Here is a 19,750-nt window from a genome sequence, read left to right on the forward strand (position 1 = left end):
AATAGGCTCGGACCGGATCTACTTTGGATCATACTGTGGTTAAGCTCGAACTAGATCGAAATGGGGCTTAAATATAAAGCCTCGAGTATGTCATTGGACTGGCTCGGGCTCGAGCCCAAGCCCTTAGGCCCAATAGTGAGTCTAATTTGATGCCTGACCCTGTCCAGTTCAATTCCAAGGTGGGTCCATCCTCCTCATCTGCTAGATCAAAATTTGCTCAAGGAATTAGTTTATTGACTCTGTTGGTTTCCCTTTTTGCCACCATTCTTCTATTGGTTTTTTTTTTTTTTGGGCAGAAAAGGTAAAGTACTTTATTATGGCGAACAAACTATTACAATTCCACTATATAAACTAGCGCACTAGGGGGGCTGTTAGCCCAATGTCACAGCTAGCGTTGCACAGACACTTCATACGCTGAGAAGGCCTAACATCTTGGGTAACGTACGGTCCTTAAAAACCATATAAAAATATATATTGTTAGCACTTTGTACCAGCACATTACCACCCCGTGATGGTGGGTAAACAGCTACATATTCAAGCTAATAACATGAAGATATAGAAGGGTAGATGTACAAATAATGCACAATATTGATGTAGAAAATTATAATCAAGTTCTGACCGGCCTAATTTTCGGTCAAAATGTATAATTCAGACATACTCGGCTAAATTTTGATCGGTCTTGAACTTGAGCTTGAATTTAAGTCAGATTGAATTTTTCAAAAATAATCTGATCTAAATTCAATCTAAAATTTGAAAAATAATTTTTAGCACGGTCCAGATTAGATTGATACAATCTAATTTGATCTATTTTCGATCCTAATAACAACTCATCATCTTACAAAGTGGACCTTATAAACGAGGCGTATGTTTTTTAAGTCACCGGGCATTGAATGTTGGCAGCGAATGCGAACATTGTTCTAACCTTGGTTTCACCAGCTTTATTTTTGTCTTAATATTTGAAAACAGAAAATTATAAAATAAAAACTTTTTTCTGAGAGAGATCCATCTAAAATTTCTGCTTTGTTGAATATAATTCTATGTATGGATAGATAGATATAATTGTAAGCGGCGCTTCAAGCCCCCCTCCACTCGACCACGGTTCCGGCGGAGACGACGTCCTCAATGGCCAAACCCTCCCAATTTCAGGTGGCCCCCACCATCTTAGCTTCCCTCGATTTCATCGATGTCCGAGTCACCAGAGACAATTACTTAAACCCCAATAATATTCCTTTCATTTCTTCAATTCCCCATCCCATGCTCACCTCGTAAAGGACATTTTCTTATTTATGGAGGGTAAAATAGTCACTCCACTTCTTCGCTCTCTCTTCTCAACTCCTTCCCCTTAAATCCCGCCTCGTTCGCTCCGAAACAAACTCTTCACTGAGCTCCGACTGGGATCGGAAATGGCCGTCTTCCTTCTCTCCTTCTCCCCTTCTCTCTTGGTGCCTCCTTCTCCCAAGGTTCCTCTCCTCTTCCAATCCCTAATTCATCCCCCCTTCTCTCTCTCTCTCTCTCACTCTCCCTCTCCCTCTCCCTCTCTGTCGGTTGAATTCTTTTTTTCTCTTTTTTTCCCCAATTTTTTGGGTTTGATCTGGTTATTTCTAACTCTCAATCAGGTGGGAAGATGGAATTCTTCGATTCTATCGCCCCCAGCTCTCGTCTTGCACCTCAAGCGATCGATTCCAAGAGTCAATGCCGCCGCCGGCAATGCCTCTTCGGCCCTTGATTCCGGTAAGCTCCTCTTTCTTGCCTCGATTTCGAGCTTAGTTTTCTGATCCCAATTATCTCTGGGTTTCAAGATTTCAGCAACGAGCTGGATGCCGTGTCGAGCTTCAGCGAGCTCGTTCCAGACACCGTTGTTTTCGATGATTTCGAAAGGCATGCCCTGTTCCAATATAAATTGTTTTTTTTTTTCCCAGTTTTTTTTCCGAAGGTGGTTGTTGGAAGGTTTTTATTTTCCTTCATCCATTGCATGCAATGTAGGTTTCCGCCAACGGCCGCTACTGTCAGCTCTTCGTTCCTCTTGGGTCTTTGTAGCCTTCCCGACACCAAGTTCAAAGTGAGCTTTTTAAAGTTGTCGTAGTTTGCATGAAATTATTTTGATAAGAAGGTTGATAGGGAAGGATTTTGATCGCAGAATGCTATAGAGACAGCACTAGCGGATAGCGAATGCTATGAAAAGAAGAATCCGAGCGAACGTGAGTCATGCTTCTTTAACAAGGTCCGTGCTTGTATTTTCCTCTTATATTGTCATAGAATTTCTCAAGGGCTGTTTTTGTGGATCATTTATGATGAGAGGATGTATAACTCTGTGGATTGGCAGGCTTTGGTGCATGTCGGAGCTGATTTGGCAAAATTAGTCCCCGGGCGGGTGTCGACTGAAGTGGATGCTCGTTTGGCTTATGATACAACAGGCATCATTCAAAGAGTATGATTAAATCCCTTAGTTTGCTACTTTATCTGTTTTTTGAAACTAGATTAGAAAGTTGTTGTATGGTGGATAATTTGGAGAAAAGAAAGCTAATCTTTATGTTTTATTCTAATCTTTATTTTTCTTTTTCTCAAACAAAGAAGATTATGTAATCAGCACGAGTATTTCATTGATGTAACTGGTTTGTGTTTTGGTGAGGATCATTAATGGAAAGCATAATTAAAATTTACTCATTTAGATCATGCCTGTGTCATTTTTAACTATTTGTAAGTCTTTGGATATGCATGTACGAGCAAAGGTTGTCACCTTGGCTGGAAGTCCTTAAACAGTGGAAAACCTCAATTGCCTAGAAAATACCTTTTTGACTAGTTGGTTGCTGGGGAAAAAAGGAAAAGGAGAAGACAAGGAGTAAAAATAAATGAAGTATAAAAGGGAAAGACCTCCTTGGTTGACTGGTTGGTTGCAATGGACCCTTTGCTTCTCTCCCGTGACCTCCTTGGGCTGGTGGGGTCAACCACACCTGTTCATCAGGTAGGGTGTGGACTTGATTGCTCTCTTTTGGTGCTGCTGGATTCCTATATATCTCGGTAGCCATCTGTCATTGAGATGGTACCCTGCTGAACATGGACCTTGCTTTGCTGTCAGTGGTTAGGATGGCAACGGGTCAGATCTAGGACAAATCAGCCCATATCCATATCATTCTACAAGTAAAAATCCCATACCCATATCTACTCTGTGCCCGTCTCGGATCAGATTGGATTGGGTCGGTTCAAGTAGAGATGCGTGTTGGATCAGGTTGGGTGTTTAAGAGGGGTTGGTCGGATCAGGTCGTATACATGTAAACAATATAAATTTATTATAATTTTGAAAGAGGATATATATTTAGGTTATATAGAACGGGTTCGGATCCGGTCAGATACCTGGCGAATCGGTTAAAATTACCATCCCTACCAGTGGTGGAGATGTCATCCTTGCCCTCCATTTGTGAGGCTAAAGTTGGGACATCCAAAGCTCCTTTGCCTCATCCTGTTGTAGGTCCTAGCAGTGCCTTTGACTCAAGCTCAGTTGGCAGTGAGATCGACCACTGTCAAGCTTCTTTCCTCTAGGCGGTGGAAGGAGTTGGTGGCGACCGGGCTGAGGATGGAATCCAAGAGGATGCTTGAGCTTCAGTTGTGCAGTAGAAGTCCCACTACATGGTGTTCATCCTGAAACTCTTTTGGAATGGGGTAGACTGTGCGGCCTCCAAATCACTGATAGTGATGCCCAAAAGCTGATTGATTTTCTTCACATGGAAAAAGATAGAGCGGCGGAGATCGAAAATGATTAATGATGACATGGTCTTCTCCCTCTAGTATGGCTTCTCCTCTGCTTTTTTTCTTGTCTTGCTTTGTTCGAGCTCTCTTCAGTTCTCATGTCCATCTTAACTTGGAACGTTGGCGGTCTTGGTGATCCATCTAAAAGGTGGATACTTAATGATCTTATCTCTTTTAGTGGTTGTTTTGTTGTTGGATTGCAGGAGTCCAAATTGGACTCTGTGAAGCCCATTGTTCTTTGATCCTTTCTGGTGGGAAGACCAATTTTTGGTGTAGTCTGGATGCCATCGATTCTTCTGAGGGCATTCTCTTGGGATGGGATTCTGAAGGCTTATTCTTGTTAGGAAGGAAATCCTCACCTTCTCTATCATTGTTTCTTGACAAAACCCTTTTCTTAACTTCTCCTGATCCCTCACCACTATTTACGGCCTTACAGATCATGACCTCAAGCCTTTGTTCTAGGATGAGCTTCATAAAGTCAGGTCAATGTTTTCGGGCCTTGGGATTATCAGTGGTGACTTTAATGCCACCAGAAAATCGTCTGAGAGAATCGGAAACTCTCAACCTAGGAAGGTTATTCTCGGCTTCAACCGTCTCATTAGAGATCTTCTGCTAATTGATCTTCCTCTTAAGGATCAAGATTTTGCCTAGAGTAATAGAAAGGAGGAACCTATCTTTGCTAAACTTGACCGGTTTCTCATCTCTGAGGAATGGGACTTACTTTGTCCAAATTCTCCTAAACTCATCTTCTCAATTCTTGCTTAGATCATACTCCTTTGAAGCTGTTGTTTGCAAGTTGTTGGAAACCTAGGAAATTCTTCCATTTCGATCATAGCAGGTTATCTTGTAACTCTCTTCCTCTCATTGCCTCAGTCTGGAAAAGGCAATTGTCTGAAGATGAGGCAAAAAATATGGTGCTAAAGCTTCGTAAAACTAGAGGGTTCCTCAAGGGTTGGAGTCTTGATTTCTCGAGGCCCAATAGAAAATGACTTTTCTAGAGAAAGTTCAATCTCTTGACTACAAAGAAGAAATGGAAAATCTTACTTCCTCTTAAAGGGAATCTGGGTCCTCTGGGAAGATGGAGTTATTTGACCTTTATAAAGGTGAAGAGATCTATTGGAAACAAAGGGACAAGACCAAATGGATCAAAGAGGGTGACGGAAATACTTCTTATTTCCATCGAGTCGCAAACTTCCACAAAAAGGATCTCTCACATTTCTTAGGAGGGCCACCAATTTATTGAGCACAAGATGATCCTTGAGACCCTCACCAGCTATTTTAAAAAAAAAATTTGTTAAACATCAGAAGCCTTTGGTGAAGTTGGATTGGAGATCCTTATATCCTTCCAACCTCCCTCAGTCAAAAGCTCTTGATGTGCTGTTTTCTCTAGATGAAATCAAAGACGCTGTCTTCAATTTTTCCTGTGACAAGAGCCCGGGCCCGGATGGGTTTTCAATGATTTTCTTTCAGAAATTCTGTAACCTTATAGCTCCTGATATCATCTCTCTATTTCCTCAGCTGTATGATAACAATGTGGACCTTTCTCAGTTGAATTATGTTATTTTTGGTTCATCCCTAAAAGGGATGAAGCTTCTTGTCCCTCTGATTTTAGTCCTATTAGTCTGATACACTCTTGTATTAAAATTATCTCTAAAGTTCTTGCAAGGCATCTACCTTTATCAAAGAGAGATCTATTCTTAACAATGTTTTTTGTGCTCATGAAATTATTCGCCACTACAGAAGAATGAAATCTTTGGGTGCTTTATACAGACTGGATGTCTCTAAGGCTTTTGATAATATGAATTTGAACTATTTAATTGATTTCTTTATCGTGGTTTCCCCCAAAATGGTGCAGCTGTGTTAAAAATATTCTTTTCTCATTCAAGGTAGCAGTTTGTGCCAATGGGGAACAAGGTGCCTGGTTCACCTATAAAAAAGCAGTGTGGCAAGGAGATCCTTTGTCCCCTTACCTCTTCTCCTTGGTGGTTGATCTTCTTTTGAAGCTCATTGCCATTGCCAAAATGGAAAGTATCTTTAATGGTATCGAAGGGAGAGAGATTCTTCAATATGTTAACAATACCTTAATCTTTGCTCAAGGTGAAAAAAGTTCCTTTGCGGTCCTAAAATTAATTCTTTATTCCTTTGAGCTATTCTCTGGCCTCTCTATTAATTATTCGAAAAGCTTCGTGGCATCAATTGGTCCCATTAGCTCTTGGGGGGTGGACTTGGCTTCCTGGTTGAATTGCAAGGCTTCCTCCTTGCCTATTAATCATCTTGGGTTTCCTTCGAAAGTGGGAAAGCTGCAGAATTCTGATTGGTTGCTGGTAATCCAATTTGTTGAAGCTTGGCTGGCTTCGTGCAAGGGGAAGTTGTTATCCTTTGGGGGTAGGTTAACTTTTGTGAATTCTATCCTTTCTTCAATCCTAACTCATTTTCTCTCTTTGTAAAAGTTGCCCTCTTGGGTTTGCAATCAAATTGATAAAATTTGTAGAAGTTTTCTTTGGGCTGGTGCGGACATGGCTTCTAGCGGTGTTTGCAAAGTCAACTGGAGAAAGGTCTGTCTTTCGAAAGATGAGGGGGGCCTTGGGGTTAAGGATCTCAAGCTCTTCAATAACTCTATTCTTGCTAAGTGGGGTTGGAGATATTTATTAAGTGACTCGGGCCTTTGGAGGAAATTGCTTAACTGTTTTTACTTTAAAAGGTTTAAGCTTTCGCTGTGTTGGAGGCTTGGGAAATTGTGTTCTAGATTGTGGAAGGACATTGTTGCCTTCCTTCCCCCATTCTAGAATAGATGTAGGTTTCTTGTTGAAAATGGGGCTGCCACTTTGTTTTGGTTGGATTCTTGGCTTTGCAATGCCCCTCTCAAATGGTTGTTTCCTAATCTTTACAAGGCTTGCAGAACCAAACTTTCCAATGTGGCAAAACTCTATAATCATGCCACTGTGGTTTGGAACATTCCTTTCTCCAATTTAACGCCTCAGCAGCTAGCCCAAAAGGATATTCTCTTATCCTTGCTTCAAGATAAATCTCTTTCCACTGACCTAGATAAGATTTTTTGGCTCCTTGATTCAAAAGGAGTGTTCTCAACTTCCTCATTATATAACTTTCAAGTGAGAAGAGGAATTAAGTGGCCTTTAGCCAAAAACATTTGGAAGTCTTGTACCTCTTCTATGGTTAAAGGTTTCCTTTGGATTGCTCTCTCAAACAAGCTTAATACTAGGGCTGTCCTCTTTGTCAAGCTTGGCAAATTCTTGGGTAATTGCGGTAATTTTGACATGGCAGTTGAAACTAGACCATCTTTTTCTTGGCTGCCCCTTTGCTGCTTCAATTTGGCATGTTATCAGTGCCAAGTTCTTGGTTTGCCTTCCCCCTAAAAATCTGGCTGATCTTTTCTCCTTCCGGATCAATAAATACTTTCATGGTTCCTTGTTACCTGCTATTACTTGCTTCTTGGCAGCTGTCTGCTGGTCCATTTGGAATGAGAGAAATACGTGCATCTTTCTTCACTTGCATGGATATCATGGAGGTGTCTTTGCTAAAGCTCTTAGTCTTATTTCAAATTGGTCAATTCTTGCTAAGTTTAATGATATGTCTGGTTTCTTATTACTGTGGGCTAAACTCTATGGTTCATCTTATGGCCGAGATGTGTATATGCTGGGTCCCTTTGGTCGGTGGAGAAAATGGCGATACACTCTGGGTGATTTTCTGTGGTCACTTTTCTCAGGTACTATAGTTTCAGAGTCTCCAATTGATTTTTCCCTCTGAATTTCCGATGCAACTGGTGGCTTTTGCTCTTGCTGCCTTATGTTGGAGTTCTTGGATGAGACTATGATGAAGAATTATCTGTATACCTTTAATGCGACTCTCTAGCTGGTTTTCCTCTTCTGAGTTTCTTCTTGCTCCTCCCAAACCCCGATCACCTGAACTTTTTGGGCTGCTGCGGCAAGATTATTGGTTTTTTGATCTGTTGTCTCAGCGGAGGTTCTCTTTTTTTGAACAGAATGGCAGGTTTTGGTTGCATTCCTTCATGTATTACCAGGATTTTTCTGTCTTTCTTGCTCCGTTCTTTCTGTTTAGGGATACATTTTTGAGATTTGATCAGCTTCTGTAATCATTGAGGGTTTTCCTTTTGCATATTCTCTGATGTACAGACCTTTTGAATAAAATTGGTGACTCTGCAAATGCGCAGAGTTCTCCCTGGTTTGTCAGGAAAAAAAAAGGAAAAGCCTAGAGGAGGAGGAATGCTAGGAAGAATGAGAGTGTAAAAAGTAAGTGGTGGAAAGATGAAAATATATATGACTATGGAGAATATTAAGAAAAGATAAAGTTATTACCATAAATTAACATGCAGTGCACCAATAATTTATAACAGTAATTCATAGTATCTTATAATTTGATATTTATACTCATTATGCTGTCATTTATTTTTATAAAGGGTTCAGTAAAAATGTTAGATATCTTTTGTATGATACGCTTGATAATGGTTTATAGTTGAAGAGAGAAGGGATTATTTCCTCTTATCCACAGCTCAAATCATCCTTGTTCTTAAATGACAACTAGTTGTAAGCATGTAAATATGTAGTGCCCTACAGTCCACGAGTTCAGCTAAACAATTGAGAAGAGCCTGAGGCTTTTGGAGCTTTCATTCCCTCAAAGCAATCAGATATCTTCTCCTCTTTTCTCTTCTATGTTCTTCCCTTGTTTTCTTTTCCCATTTCTAGGTGCCTTTCCTGTTATCTTGATATAGGAGCTTTCCTTCTTGGTTCATGATCCTAATATGGCTTCAAGGTAAGCTTTTCTAAATAACATCCAGGTCTTCTTAGAGTGAACAAATCATGCAAAAAAATAAATATTAGTAGATTAAGAAACTGATTGTGGGTGTGTATGTATGTTTATGGTGCATGTGCACCTAATTAATATTTAGTAGTTTCAGGCACATGCATATGCATCTGTTACTCAGATAGGGTTGATTCATGGTAAGATGATACAAAAGCTTATGAATGCATCTTCTTGTTGCTATTTCATGTGAGAGAGAAAGTTAAAGATTATTTCATGAAAATAGGAGTACATTTTATCATTGCCTAGACAGGAGTTGTTTAGAGTGGATGTTGCCAAAAAGGGGAACTAGAGTGGGTAAGGAACAAGATTTGATGGTAGGAAACTATAACAAAATGTTACTCAATAGTTTTAAGTGGCATAGTAAACAAGAGTGAGAGAGGGGGCATGACCATGGTTTGTGGGTGTTCTAAGACCATTTTAAGCAATTTTTATTTCTAAGTTCATGATAAAATGGCATTTCATATACTTACAAAGTGTAGCATATCATCTGCTTAAATTTCTGAAATAAATTCATTTATGAAATTTGTAAAGTGATATGGGCTTTAGTCCCCAGTATGATCACAACCTTATAGAAAATTCAATCATCTCACTACAGATTATTTCAATTTTGTAGTACTTAACTTCTGGAATTCTTTTCTAAAAGCTTTTTTTTTTTTTGAAAAAAAAAAAATCTTCAACTATCTTGATTGAATGGTGGTATATAGATATCTTATTATTATTCTAAATATATTCCAGTACATATTCCTTGTTTAGTTATTTAGTAACTTATGAGAATAACTTGTTTATCTTTCCTTAAATTGACCATTTTGCACGAATCCATATTGTTCTTATTTTAAGGCACCTAACTCAATTTCAAATCTAGATTCTCTTCCTCATCATAGCTAATGTAAGGAGATGCTTCTCACCTTCTTTTGGACCCTAAATATATCTATCATAAATCACATCATAGGCCATTTGCTCACTTTACTACTTACATCCTTAGCATTTTACACTTTTGATGGCCTCTTGATATCATTTATCTTTTGCCATTCTTTTAGTAAGTATCTCTTCCCATGAGTTTATTTGGTTGCTAAGATTCCTTCAAGTTTCTTGGTGTATATCACTTAGGAGGTGTTTGGTGCACTACATAGGTAATGTTGCTATAGTAATGGGATTGCGGAGGGAATGTAATTACCTGGTAAAATAATAGATAATCCTATATTGTAGTGTTTGGTATGTGCAGTAATGTTGTTGTAAAATAACAGAGAATCCTATATTGTAGTGGTTGATATACAATTTAGATTATATGGAATATAAGCTAATTTTTTCAAAGTACCCTCATCCTTGCTTATTGATTATTGTCTATTTTCTAGAGAGACAATTTAATTTCGAGATCAACCATTTTCGGTGACATCATCGGCCAGAACCACCCATTATGTTTTCTTTTTTATTTTCACCAATTGGGACTACAAATAATTTATTTAATATAGATTTTAATTTATTTTGATGGGGGTATTTTGGTCCTGAAGTTATCTTGTTGCAAGATTGCAAGGTTATATGTAATCACATTGCCACCTCCCCCTTAGCAATCAGATTACCTCTTTTTGAGGTAATGCTGCATTACAAAAGAGGTAATACTGCATTACATGTAATGCAGCATTACCTGTGAAAGTGGTGAAACAAACAATGTAATCTGATTAGCTGTTGCAAAATTACATGTAATTTTGTTAGGATTATATGCTACTAAATGCCGTCTCATGATTAAATCAAGCTGAATCTAACGGACAAGCAACTTAAATTGAACTGACCATCTTGACCAGTATGTTTATGCAATTTTCACATTCCACTTTCACTCCTGTATTAATTTATCCAAAAATTTAGTTATATTTCTCCATCAAAACTCTACCATTTATTATTGAATAACATTGGTTTTATTTTTTTTTCTTTTTTCTCTGACTATTACCTCCATAACTACTGGCACGTGCCGCATGGCTTGACATTCTTGTCCTATCCTTCTCAACCTTTGCATGCCAATCCTTTGCTGATTTGGAAAAGAGAACATATTTGTGACATATTTGACCTACTCTTGATATTAACTAAATAAACCTTCTATTTTTAATTACGTAAGTGATCTTGCTTGGTCTCAAGACGCTTGTGAAATCAAATTGTAGAAATATTTCATATATTGGGGTCTTCAAATTTATAAATTAAAGGGTCTTATGATGAGTACATGAGGTTTAAGGACTTTAGTGAGTCTAAGGACAGATTAGGTTCTTTATTTATTTTTTAGTTTTAGTAACAATCTTAACATTGGATTTTCTTTCTTTTCTTATTCTGTAATTTGTCATGTGGCCATCTAGTTGATCATGTTTTAAGATTTTGATTTTAATTCCAAATTAGTTTCTAAGCAAGTCTGTGATACCCTTACAGCCTTACTTTCTTTGAGATTTGAAAGTCCTACATTATGAATTATTTGTTAGAGTGCTATTTAATTCTGTATAGTGGTGCAATAGTTTTAATTCAGTCAACTTGTTTCCAAGATCTTTATGTGCAAGATAAAATGCCTTTTTTCCTTTTTTGCTTTGAGGGTAAAACAGTACTGTTGATGTTCACATTTCAATGAAATTTAGATGGTTCAATCTATGGCATGACTCCATGACATGGTTCAATCCACCGACTAACTCTGTAGTGGAGGATAGCAGTAATAGACTGTCTTAATTCGGATCTACAAATGAAAACTCCTCTTCCTTTCCAGAGGATGACTTTTCCTAAAGCTGATAAATTGGTCATGCAGCTCAGTTTCTCTATATTCCAGTTCATAGAAATATCTTCTTACATACCTTATCATTTAAATAACCTGCTAAAGTGTATGCCCTATAGTTCAAATGCTATGTGGTTATTTGTTTTTTTATAAACATTGCAGGTGCATGAGCTGTTGAAGCTATACAATGAAGTGGAAGTCTCTTCACAGTGTTTACTTTTTAAAATTCCTTCAACTTGGCAAGTAAGCCATCCAGTTAATTGCATTGCTCATACTCATCATCTTGAAAGTTCAAAATTGCAAGAAATTGGTTGATGTTCTGTATCTGATTGCAACTTTTTTCAGGGGATAGAAGCCTCAAGGTTGTTGGAATCTGAAGGAATACAAACTCATTTAACATTCGTTTATAGGTAATTGTTGTGTTCCATATTACTGAATACATGCTGATGTTATCTCCAGGTTATTTATAGATCGCTTTAGTGGATACCACTATCTACTTTACACTTTGTCATATATAAATAGATATACATACTACCATGGATTCAGGTCCTAGCAGAATGTCCTGTGGCATACTACATACATAAAAGCATACATATGTACATCTTTTCCTGCTTATGAACATTGTAGTGGATGTTTAAACATTTGTTGTTTCCTTGTTTGTCTTACTTCTCTATTTTTCAGTACGGGTATCAATGGGTCAGGTCAGGCTGGGTTGGATCTATGCCTGCAGAAAGTCCCAAGCGTAAATCTCAGGCCTGAGCCTAGCCCAGCCTGGCCTGGACCAGGCCTAAGCCTGACCCTGCTTGGGTTATATTTTCGGTCCAGGCCAGGCTCCAAATAGGTTCCATCTTTCCCTGAGTTCCCAGCCTGGGCCCGGCTAGCAAATGATTCAGGATTTTATCTCCAGGCCCAAGCCTGGCTCACAGGCCTAAAACATGAGCCCAGGCCCAGTTTTTCTTGGCTAGGTCTTGGGCCAGCCCGGCCTATTGACAGCACTACTTTTTGAATGGAGACCAAACAAATAATATCGTAGCACATCTGGTCAACCTTGTAAGTCCTTTTAAAATGTATTATAATCTACTGAATTTGGGAATAGTGTTAGTCATTTTCTCATGCTATTCCCATTATCATGGATTATCTAGAATTATATACCCCTTCAGGCCTTTCTGATCTTGATCACTCTTATACAGCTTTTCTCAGGCAGCAGCTGCAGCTCAGGCAGGTGCATCTGTTATCCAGATTTTTGTCGGGCGCATCAGGGTAGCTCTTACTGTTGAATAAATAGTGCATTGTTTCAAATTTCTTTATATAAACAATCATGACAAAAAACAGGATTGGGCTCGTAATCATTCTGGTGATCCTGAGATAGAAGCTGCTTCCAAAAATGGAGAAGATCCTGGATTGGCCTTGGTTAGTTTCATTTTTCTTTTCGTTTTAATTTTTTCACTTCTATTTCATGAGTATTTAGTTGGGCTGGATGTGCATGGATATTATACCTGGTAAAAGTCAAACCACCTTAAGATGCGTTTCCAAGAGAGTGCGAAAATCTTCATAGGATACACCTTGTTTTTGCACCAAACTGTGAGAAACATTTGTTTGAGTCTGGCAGTTGAAACCTTGTTCTTTTTCAAAGTAATGATTATTAGCTAGAAACTCATGAAACATGGACATCAATTATGTTGGTGATTTGCTGCTTCACAATGATTTCTTTGTATAATTTGTGAAAAAAAAGAACATGGAGTAAATGCAATTATTAATTAGTGGGGTACCATGTAGATACATCACTATACCACACATTTAGTTGATAGTGGCTGATGCATAAACTAATTATATATCTAGAGGTGCATAAAAACACATATATACTATATGTATACAATATGTGTAATGTATACATTTATGCATAAGTTTTGTCCACATTGCCAAGCCCCGGAGCATGTGCTGAGGCTCAGCACTGAGATGGATTCTGGGCTGGGCTATACTTCGGTCTGAAATGAGTAACCATTATGCAGGCTATAGTGGATTGTGCATTCGCATTGATCAAATAGTGATATAGGCCTTGATGTCATCGGACACCTGCCTTCTAACTCAATTGGAGCATCATCTTCAAAGGCCTATCTTACCTCTCTAACTAGAATGATTGAGAGGATACCATTTGTTGTGACCACAAGTAGTCTATGATATTGAGACATTTTGAAGAAACTGACTGCTTTTGGATTAAGGCTTCATCAGATGGCGAGTTATGATCCATAAAGTTAACCTTTTGGACAGCATAGAGTCTAAACATATTATGCAAATTATCATCATAAGATGTTACATTTTCTCAATTATTTTGTTGTTTCGTGATGTTCCTGTTAATGGTGATGTACTGGTTTAAATGCTTCCATGATGTTTAAATTTATAATGACCCAAGGTATAGAAAACCTATGGCTAGCATCAGGAAGATAGATTAACACTAAGAATTCAGGATTAGTTCCATAGAAACAAAGATTCATATTTGGCCAGTCACAAGAAAGATCATAAACATACATACATACATACATACATCATGCATGCATACATACATACATACATACATACATGCATGCATGTATTTGTTGGATATTTTTTCTTTACTGCAATAATGGGTGTGCATGCATGCATGCATGCATGTATTGAATATTTTTTCTTTACTGCAATAATGGATTCTTTCAAAAAAGGGTAATATTCAACAAAAAGATTAAACTTCTCAAAACAGTCAAATATACTATGTGACTTATCTGCAAGATCTGGCAAACAAATAAGAAAAGGTTTCTGATAAAAAGGATTTGCGAATAACTTGTAAGTTTGGATTAATTTGAGGAACTGATTGCAGAGGCTTAAAAACTAGGTTTCATACAGGAAACATCCAGACCTATAGAGACTAATTTCATGTAATGCCCTGTGTAATAATGTTCTCACTTCTGTGTAGCCTTGCTTATATGTAATATTCTAAACACAAGCTCTTTTTTGATAATTTCAGATGTTAGCATATCATATTAGTAAAATGAATATTGATAACAATATCTTGATATCTTTTTTTCCTTTGATGCTAATTTAGATGTAAGGAGCCCCTTGGATGTGTAGTTCTTTGTCAATATGAAGAACTAGAACTGAAGTTATTTTCCGAATACTCCAATGAATTAGTTTTGTAATGCATCTTTATACACAAATGCAGGTGAAGAAAACATATAATTACATTCACAAATATGGACATGAATCAAAGCTGATGGCAGCAGCGGTGCGCAACAAACAGGATGTCTTTAGTCTCCTTGGGTATGATAATCAGACTTCTGACATTTCTCAAGTGTGGGTTGCATAACTGGCATTATTAGTGCAAAGTTTGATCTCATGTTCACTTTTCCCTTTTGTAGGATTGATTACATAATTGCTCCCTTGAAGATATTGCAGTCTCTAAAAGAGTCAGTGACCTATCCTCAGGAGAAGTACTCTTACGTCAGGAAGTTATCTCCAGGCTCTGCCAAGATGTATGACTTCACTGAAGAGGAGGTAACTTTTCAATGACCATGTCCAAGATTTAGGATCTGTTTATTTGTAAGTGGTGTGGTTTAAATTAGAATTCCAAATGGGCATTAGAAAATGGCATTAGTTTTCTTGGTGGTGGGAGACCTTCTGAAAAACATTCAGTCAATAGATACTCTCTGCAGATTTTAAGAATCTTTTTTTCTTTTCTTTCCTTTACTTTTCTTGTGCTTTGCACCCCCACCTCATAATATAAGCAAGTGCAACCTTATATACATGTATTTTTTGGGGCAAATGGTCAACCTGTTTAGTTTCATGTGCTGTGGGTATGCCTTTTTCCCAAACTAGCACCGGGAAGGTGCAAAGACACATTCACACTTTGATTTTAATGTTTTTATGATTATGCTAAGGTTTACAAATTGTGAAACCTTTTTTCTTGTTAGTTTCCTTTTTGGTGGTGATAGCCTCAAAATTTATGAGCATATCCTTCTTTAATTCTATGTATATCAATGATTCCATCTCTAGACAATCCTTGTAGGAGACAAACAAAGGGAATACATCACTATAAAGTCAGGATGATCGGTTCCCACAAACATAGGCTAAGGTCAAGGTCAGAAAGAAAAGTGCAACTCTCTGACAATCATGGAGTCTGGTAGCTGGGAAGGAGTAGAGCTAAATGGGGACATAGACATAGTTTTAATAATTTGTCTATATGCTTGTTTGGAAGTTACTGTTGACAAATTAATAACTGATTCACGCAGCATATGGGGGCATGTAAAGTTGCTAAAATTCACCAGTTCATCCATATGGAGGCCTTTCTCTAATCTTTCCCTATTGGCTGTGACTGAGTTACTGAATTGCTCACACATGCATTGCAATGATGCAGCTTATAAAGTGGGACCAGATGAGCTTTGCATCTGCGATGGGGCCAGCTTCTGAAGAGCTTCTGGCTGCTGGGCTGGAAGGTTATGCAAATCAAACAAGGCGCCTGGAGGAGCTTTTTGCCAAGATATGGCCACCTCCCAATGTTTAATCATAGTTTCCATGTCATCAGAGGTGCTTTCCTACTGGGTTTATAAAACAGTCAAGATTATGAAGTTGTACTCTGTTTTTCCTCTCATGTCCTTGATGTTGCTGCATCATGTTTTAAAACTAGTTTTTTTTTTTTTTTTTTTTTTTAATTTTTTCAATGCTTTGTTACGGTTTCCTACAGCATTGAGGATCGGAAATTGTGTCTTTTGGATTATAGATGTCACGATCCGAACCCAATACCCGAATCAGATATGTAATGGCCGTACATTCCTTAGGGCAAGCCTTAAAAAATATGCAAGGTTAAAAATAATTCATTACAATCTCAACATCCATAATATTTAATTTCAATAATAATTAATAGAATTTATATAATTATAAATTAAATTCATTCAATTCTCTGATTAGGTATCAATGGCACTCTATCTATGCATCCGTTCATTCACAAATTCATACTATAGCTAATCATGAATATTTTGTAATTCTGAAAAGAAAAAGAGAAATGAAGGAGTGTGAGCTTTACAGTCCAGTAAGAATTTTTATATCACATCAATATAATAATATAATCTAAAAATAAGGGTAAACAATAAAATATAAAATTTCATGTTCAATATTTAGAATAATATAAACATCCATAATTATCTATCTTATTAAAAGAGATGCATCATCATATGTTAATGGGCGAAACACTTTTGTTCAGTATTAGTTTCATGTATGGTCTTCTATTTTTTTTTTCATAATCATATGATCTTTAATCTTTTTTTTTGGCTTTAGACTAATCAAGTTTATACCTGTCTCCATCCAAATAAATTTTTACTCATAAGCCTTTCAAGGCTGTCCAAAGCATGAGCTCCTGGTTGGCTGTTCCACGTACGAAAGTCCGTAAAGGGTTGTTCCAAGCATAAGCTCCTGACAGACTGTCTCATGCATGAGCTTCTGACTAGTTGATCCATGTATAAGTCCATAGAGGCTGTTTCAGGTATAAGCTTCTGACGGGTTGATTCATGTATAAGCCCGTGAGGGCTATCCCAAGCATAAGTTTCTGATGAGCTATCTCAGGTATAAGCTCCTGACGGGCTGTTCCACATGATGAGGCTTGTCCAAATCGTATCTCTTTTTTTATTTTCATGAAATTATAATACTTTGACTTCATTAATTAATTCGAATTTACAGTGTAATCAAAATAAATATATCATATTCATATAATCATACCATCAATCATAGATACATATATATTGACATAACATACTCATGCTTAAAAATTATATAAGCAAATAATGATGTCTCAGATATTGTAAAATCATCGATCACGAATTCAACGATGTAAAATCAACGATACAAAACTAACAATAAAATAGCATATATAATGGTGATCATGTACAGAGATTCTTATCTTTATCGATGATTGATTCAAGCACAGTAATCAATGAATTCTTTGATTTACAAATTTTATAAATAAAATATTTTATTTGACATCTTATGCAGACAGTCGCATCTTTTCATGACGCTGACCAAACATAAAAATTATATATGGAGAAAGTACAGATAAATGATCTTAATAACATAAATCCAGGATCCCTCCTTGAATTAACCAAGATTGGGATTTGTCTAAGTATCTGGACCCTCTATTGATCCACAAGACTTTTGGAGAGAGAAAATTCATGAAGAGAGAAAATTTTAGAGAGAGAAAGTGGAGAGAAAATTTTCGTATCTTTCAGATGAAACAATCATGATCGAGATCATCAAAGGTCATATCAGGATGACTCAATATGGATCAAATGTTATAAATTTTGAATAAAGATCGACTAGGATCCAATCTACTGCATGAATTTCGAAGTGATTCTAGATCATCTTATTTTCATCTCAAATTTATCTTAGGATTCGTGATGCAGTTAGAGAGAGAGAGTAGAAAGATCCTAGAGAGAGAAAATTCATAAAGAGAAAGCAAAAGTTTAGAGAGAGAAAATAAAGAGAGAATCTATAGAGAGAAAGTGGAGAGAGAAGGTAGAGAGAGGAGAGAGGAAAGAGAGAGCACTCTCTCTCATTTTTTTTTCTTTTCTTTTCTTTTCTTTTCTTTTGCCTTTCTTTTCTTTTTTCTTCTTTTTCTTTTCTTTTCTTTTTTCTTCTTCTCTTTTTCCCATTTTCTTCTTTCTTTTCTTCTTTCTTTTATCATCTCTCTCTCTCTTTCTGGCCGAACAAAGTAGGGACACGAGGGGGGAAGGGGGTGGCTTGTGCTCCAGCGAGGTGTGATGGCACGGCTGAAAGTTCGACAGTGGCAACCGACGGTGATGGGATGAGAAATGGTCGGCGACAAGATTCGACCGATGAAAAATCAAGAAAAGATCGAAAAAATATGGGACCACCCCTTTTCTTTGAATTTCTTCGATCATTGACCGATCACCGATGGCCATGACCCTCGGAAAAGATAGGTAGAGAGATAGGGATCCAAACCTAAGGGTGATATGTTGCAAATGATGGCGTCGGTGGTCGAAAAAGAGAGGAAGATGGTCTGACCGAACAGAGCAAAACAGGGCCTTATGATTTTGTAGGTTTTCTGACGAACCCGATGGCTGGCGAGGATGGACGAAGCCATGAAAAAGAGGGAAAAGAAAAGAGGAAGGAGGGTCGTGGCTTACCTCCGACTCCAGTAAGGTCTCCGGCGAGAATTTGAGATGAATACAATAAGAACATCCGTAGCTTCAATGGAAAAATTCGAGAAAAATAAGAGGAGAATTCGGTGCTCGTCGTGGCTAGCCTTAGAGGAAAGGAGAGGGGGTTTTTATAGGATGGAGGGGAGGTCGTCGGATTCAGCTTCTCTTCCGTTGAATTTGAGTGGAAGAAGACTCCCAGTGGGAGTCTTCTTCATTTGCTTCCCCTATATTTTTTTGGGCTTTTAAAGTTGGGCTCAATCCAAGGCTCAAATGATCGGATTATTACATTCTTTTTTCCTTAAAATAATTTCATCCTCGAATTAAGTTGTGTTGTTTGAGATATATTCTTTAAAAATATGCATGCATCATGTCATTCTTACGCTTTCGATAATATCTTACATATTATTTATTTCTCATAATTTTTTTATAATAAAATTATTTAAAATCTCAAACTCATCCCTTTTTTTTTTATTTCACAATTTTTTCGAAGAGCAGTAATATTTTTGACTTGTATTAACATACCACAATTATTTATCCAATACATTCCATTCAAAATTCATAATTATCTCAGACTGCCTATAATAGAAAAATAAACAAAGACCGAATATCAGGCACTCTTTAAAATTATCGATTTCTTTCTTCTTTTGACTTTTCAACAAATTTAACAGGTAGACTGTCATCTTAAGAAAATCTCAACCTACTATGTTAGTTCGAATAATAATGTTAAATTTTAAAAAAATAAGATCTGTGTCAAAATATTTTGGACTTGAACTAACAAAAGATCTATCAAGGTATTAATAGTAAACTTGAGATATCTAGAGTTTTTTAGCATCATCTGCAATGAAATGACCTACCGATAAAAATTGCACATCTGTGATCAGATTAGGTCAAAAATATCAATAGCATCCTTCCATTATCAATAAAATCTTTTCTTATTTGCAACTAATGTATTCCGTCATAATATCTTTTGATTTAAAAGATTAATTTTTCTAATCAATTTAAACCACCACGCTTTTACTGTGTACTCTAATCTTAATTTATCAAATTATATAGGTTTTATGAAAGATAAGAATATCCTTATATGTTAGATCTATCAAAGATAGATTCAACCTTCAAATTTTATATAAAACTTAGAGTAGAACTTTAGATTTTTTGTCTTTACTATCCCTTGGGTGTAGCACATCAAAATTAAATCTTCATCCACTTTCTATGTTTTAAATTATTACATAAGCTTCACCATTCCTCAAAA

At 37.1% G+C, this 19,750-nt stretch overlaps 1 protein-coding gene across 3 annotated transcripts; it reads left to right on the plus strand.

Moving 5' to 3' along the window:
• Nucleotides 1-1,335: 1,335 nt before the first annotated feature.
• Nucleotides 1,336-15,941, plus strand: LOC105033486 (uncharacterized). Of its 3 annotated transcripts, none has more exons than XM_010908317.4 (13): nucleotides 1,336-1,460; nucleotides 1,617-1,731; nucleotides 1,800-1,878; nucleotides 1,984-2,059; nucleotides 2,138-2,221; nucleotides 2,324-2,428; nucleotides 11,486-11,566; nucleotides 11,669-11,733; nucleotides 12,514-12,583; nucleotides 12,656-12,733; nucleotides 14,517-14,614; nucleotides 14,713-14,848; nucleotides 15,708-15,941. In XM_010908317.4, the coding sequence occupies exons 1-13, from the start codon at nucleotides 1,404-1,406 to the stop codon at nucleotides 15,852-15,854; spliced, it is 1,191 nt and encodes a 396-aa protein (XP_010906619.1). In that variant the 5' UTR covers nucleotides 1,336-1,403; the 3' UTR covers nucleotides 15,855-15,941. The 3 variants fall into 3 exon arrangements, with proteins under 3 accessions (XP_010906619.1, XP_019702227.1, XP_073103116.1); XM_019846668.3 differs by having other exon boundaries at nucleotides 12,514-12,541; XM_073247015.1 differs by having other exon boundaries at nucleotides 1,800-2,059.
• The last annotated feature ends 3,809 nt before the right edge of the window (nucleotides 15,942-19,750 follow it).

The sequence above is a fragment of the Elaeis guineensis genome, chromosome 12 (genome assembly GCF_000442705.2).
Source record: "Elaeis guineensis isolate ETL-2024a chromosome 12, EG11, whole genome shotgun sequence".
NCBI lineage: Eukaryota > Viridiplantae > Streptophyta > Magnoliopsida > Arecales > Arecaceae > Elaeis > Elaeis guineensis.

Bases quoted from the DNA above. Each gene is read 5' to 3' on its own strand.
- LOC105033486 (XM_073247015.1), top strand. From the start codon at position 1,404: ATGGCCGTCTTCCTTCTCTCCTTCTCCCCTTCTCTCTTGGTGCCTCCT. The intron at 2,222-2,323 runs GTCCGTGCTTGT...GTGGATTGGCAG, and splicing joins AGTCATGCTTCTTTAACAAG to GCTTTGGTGCATGTCGGAGC. The intron at 12,584-12,655 runs GTAGCTCTTACT...GACAAAAAACAG, and splicing joins TTTTTGTCGGGCGCATCAGG to GATTGGGCTCGTAATCATTC.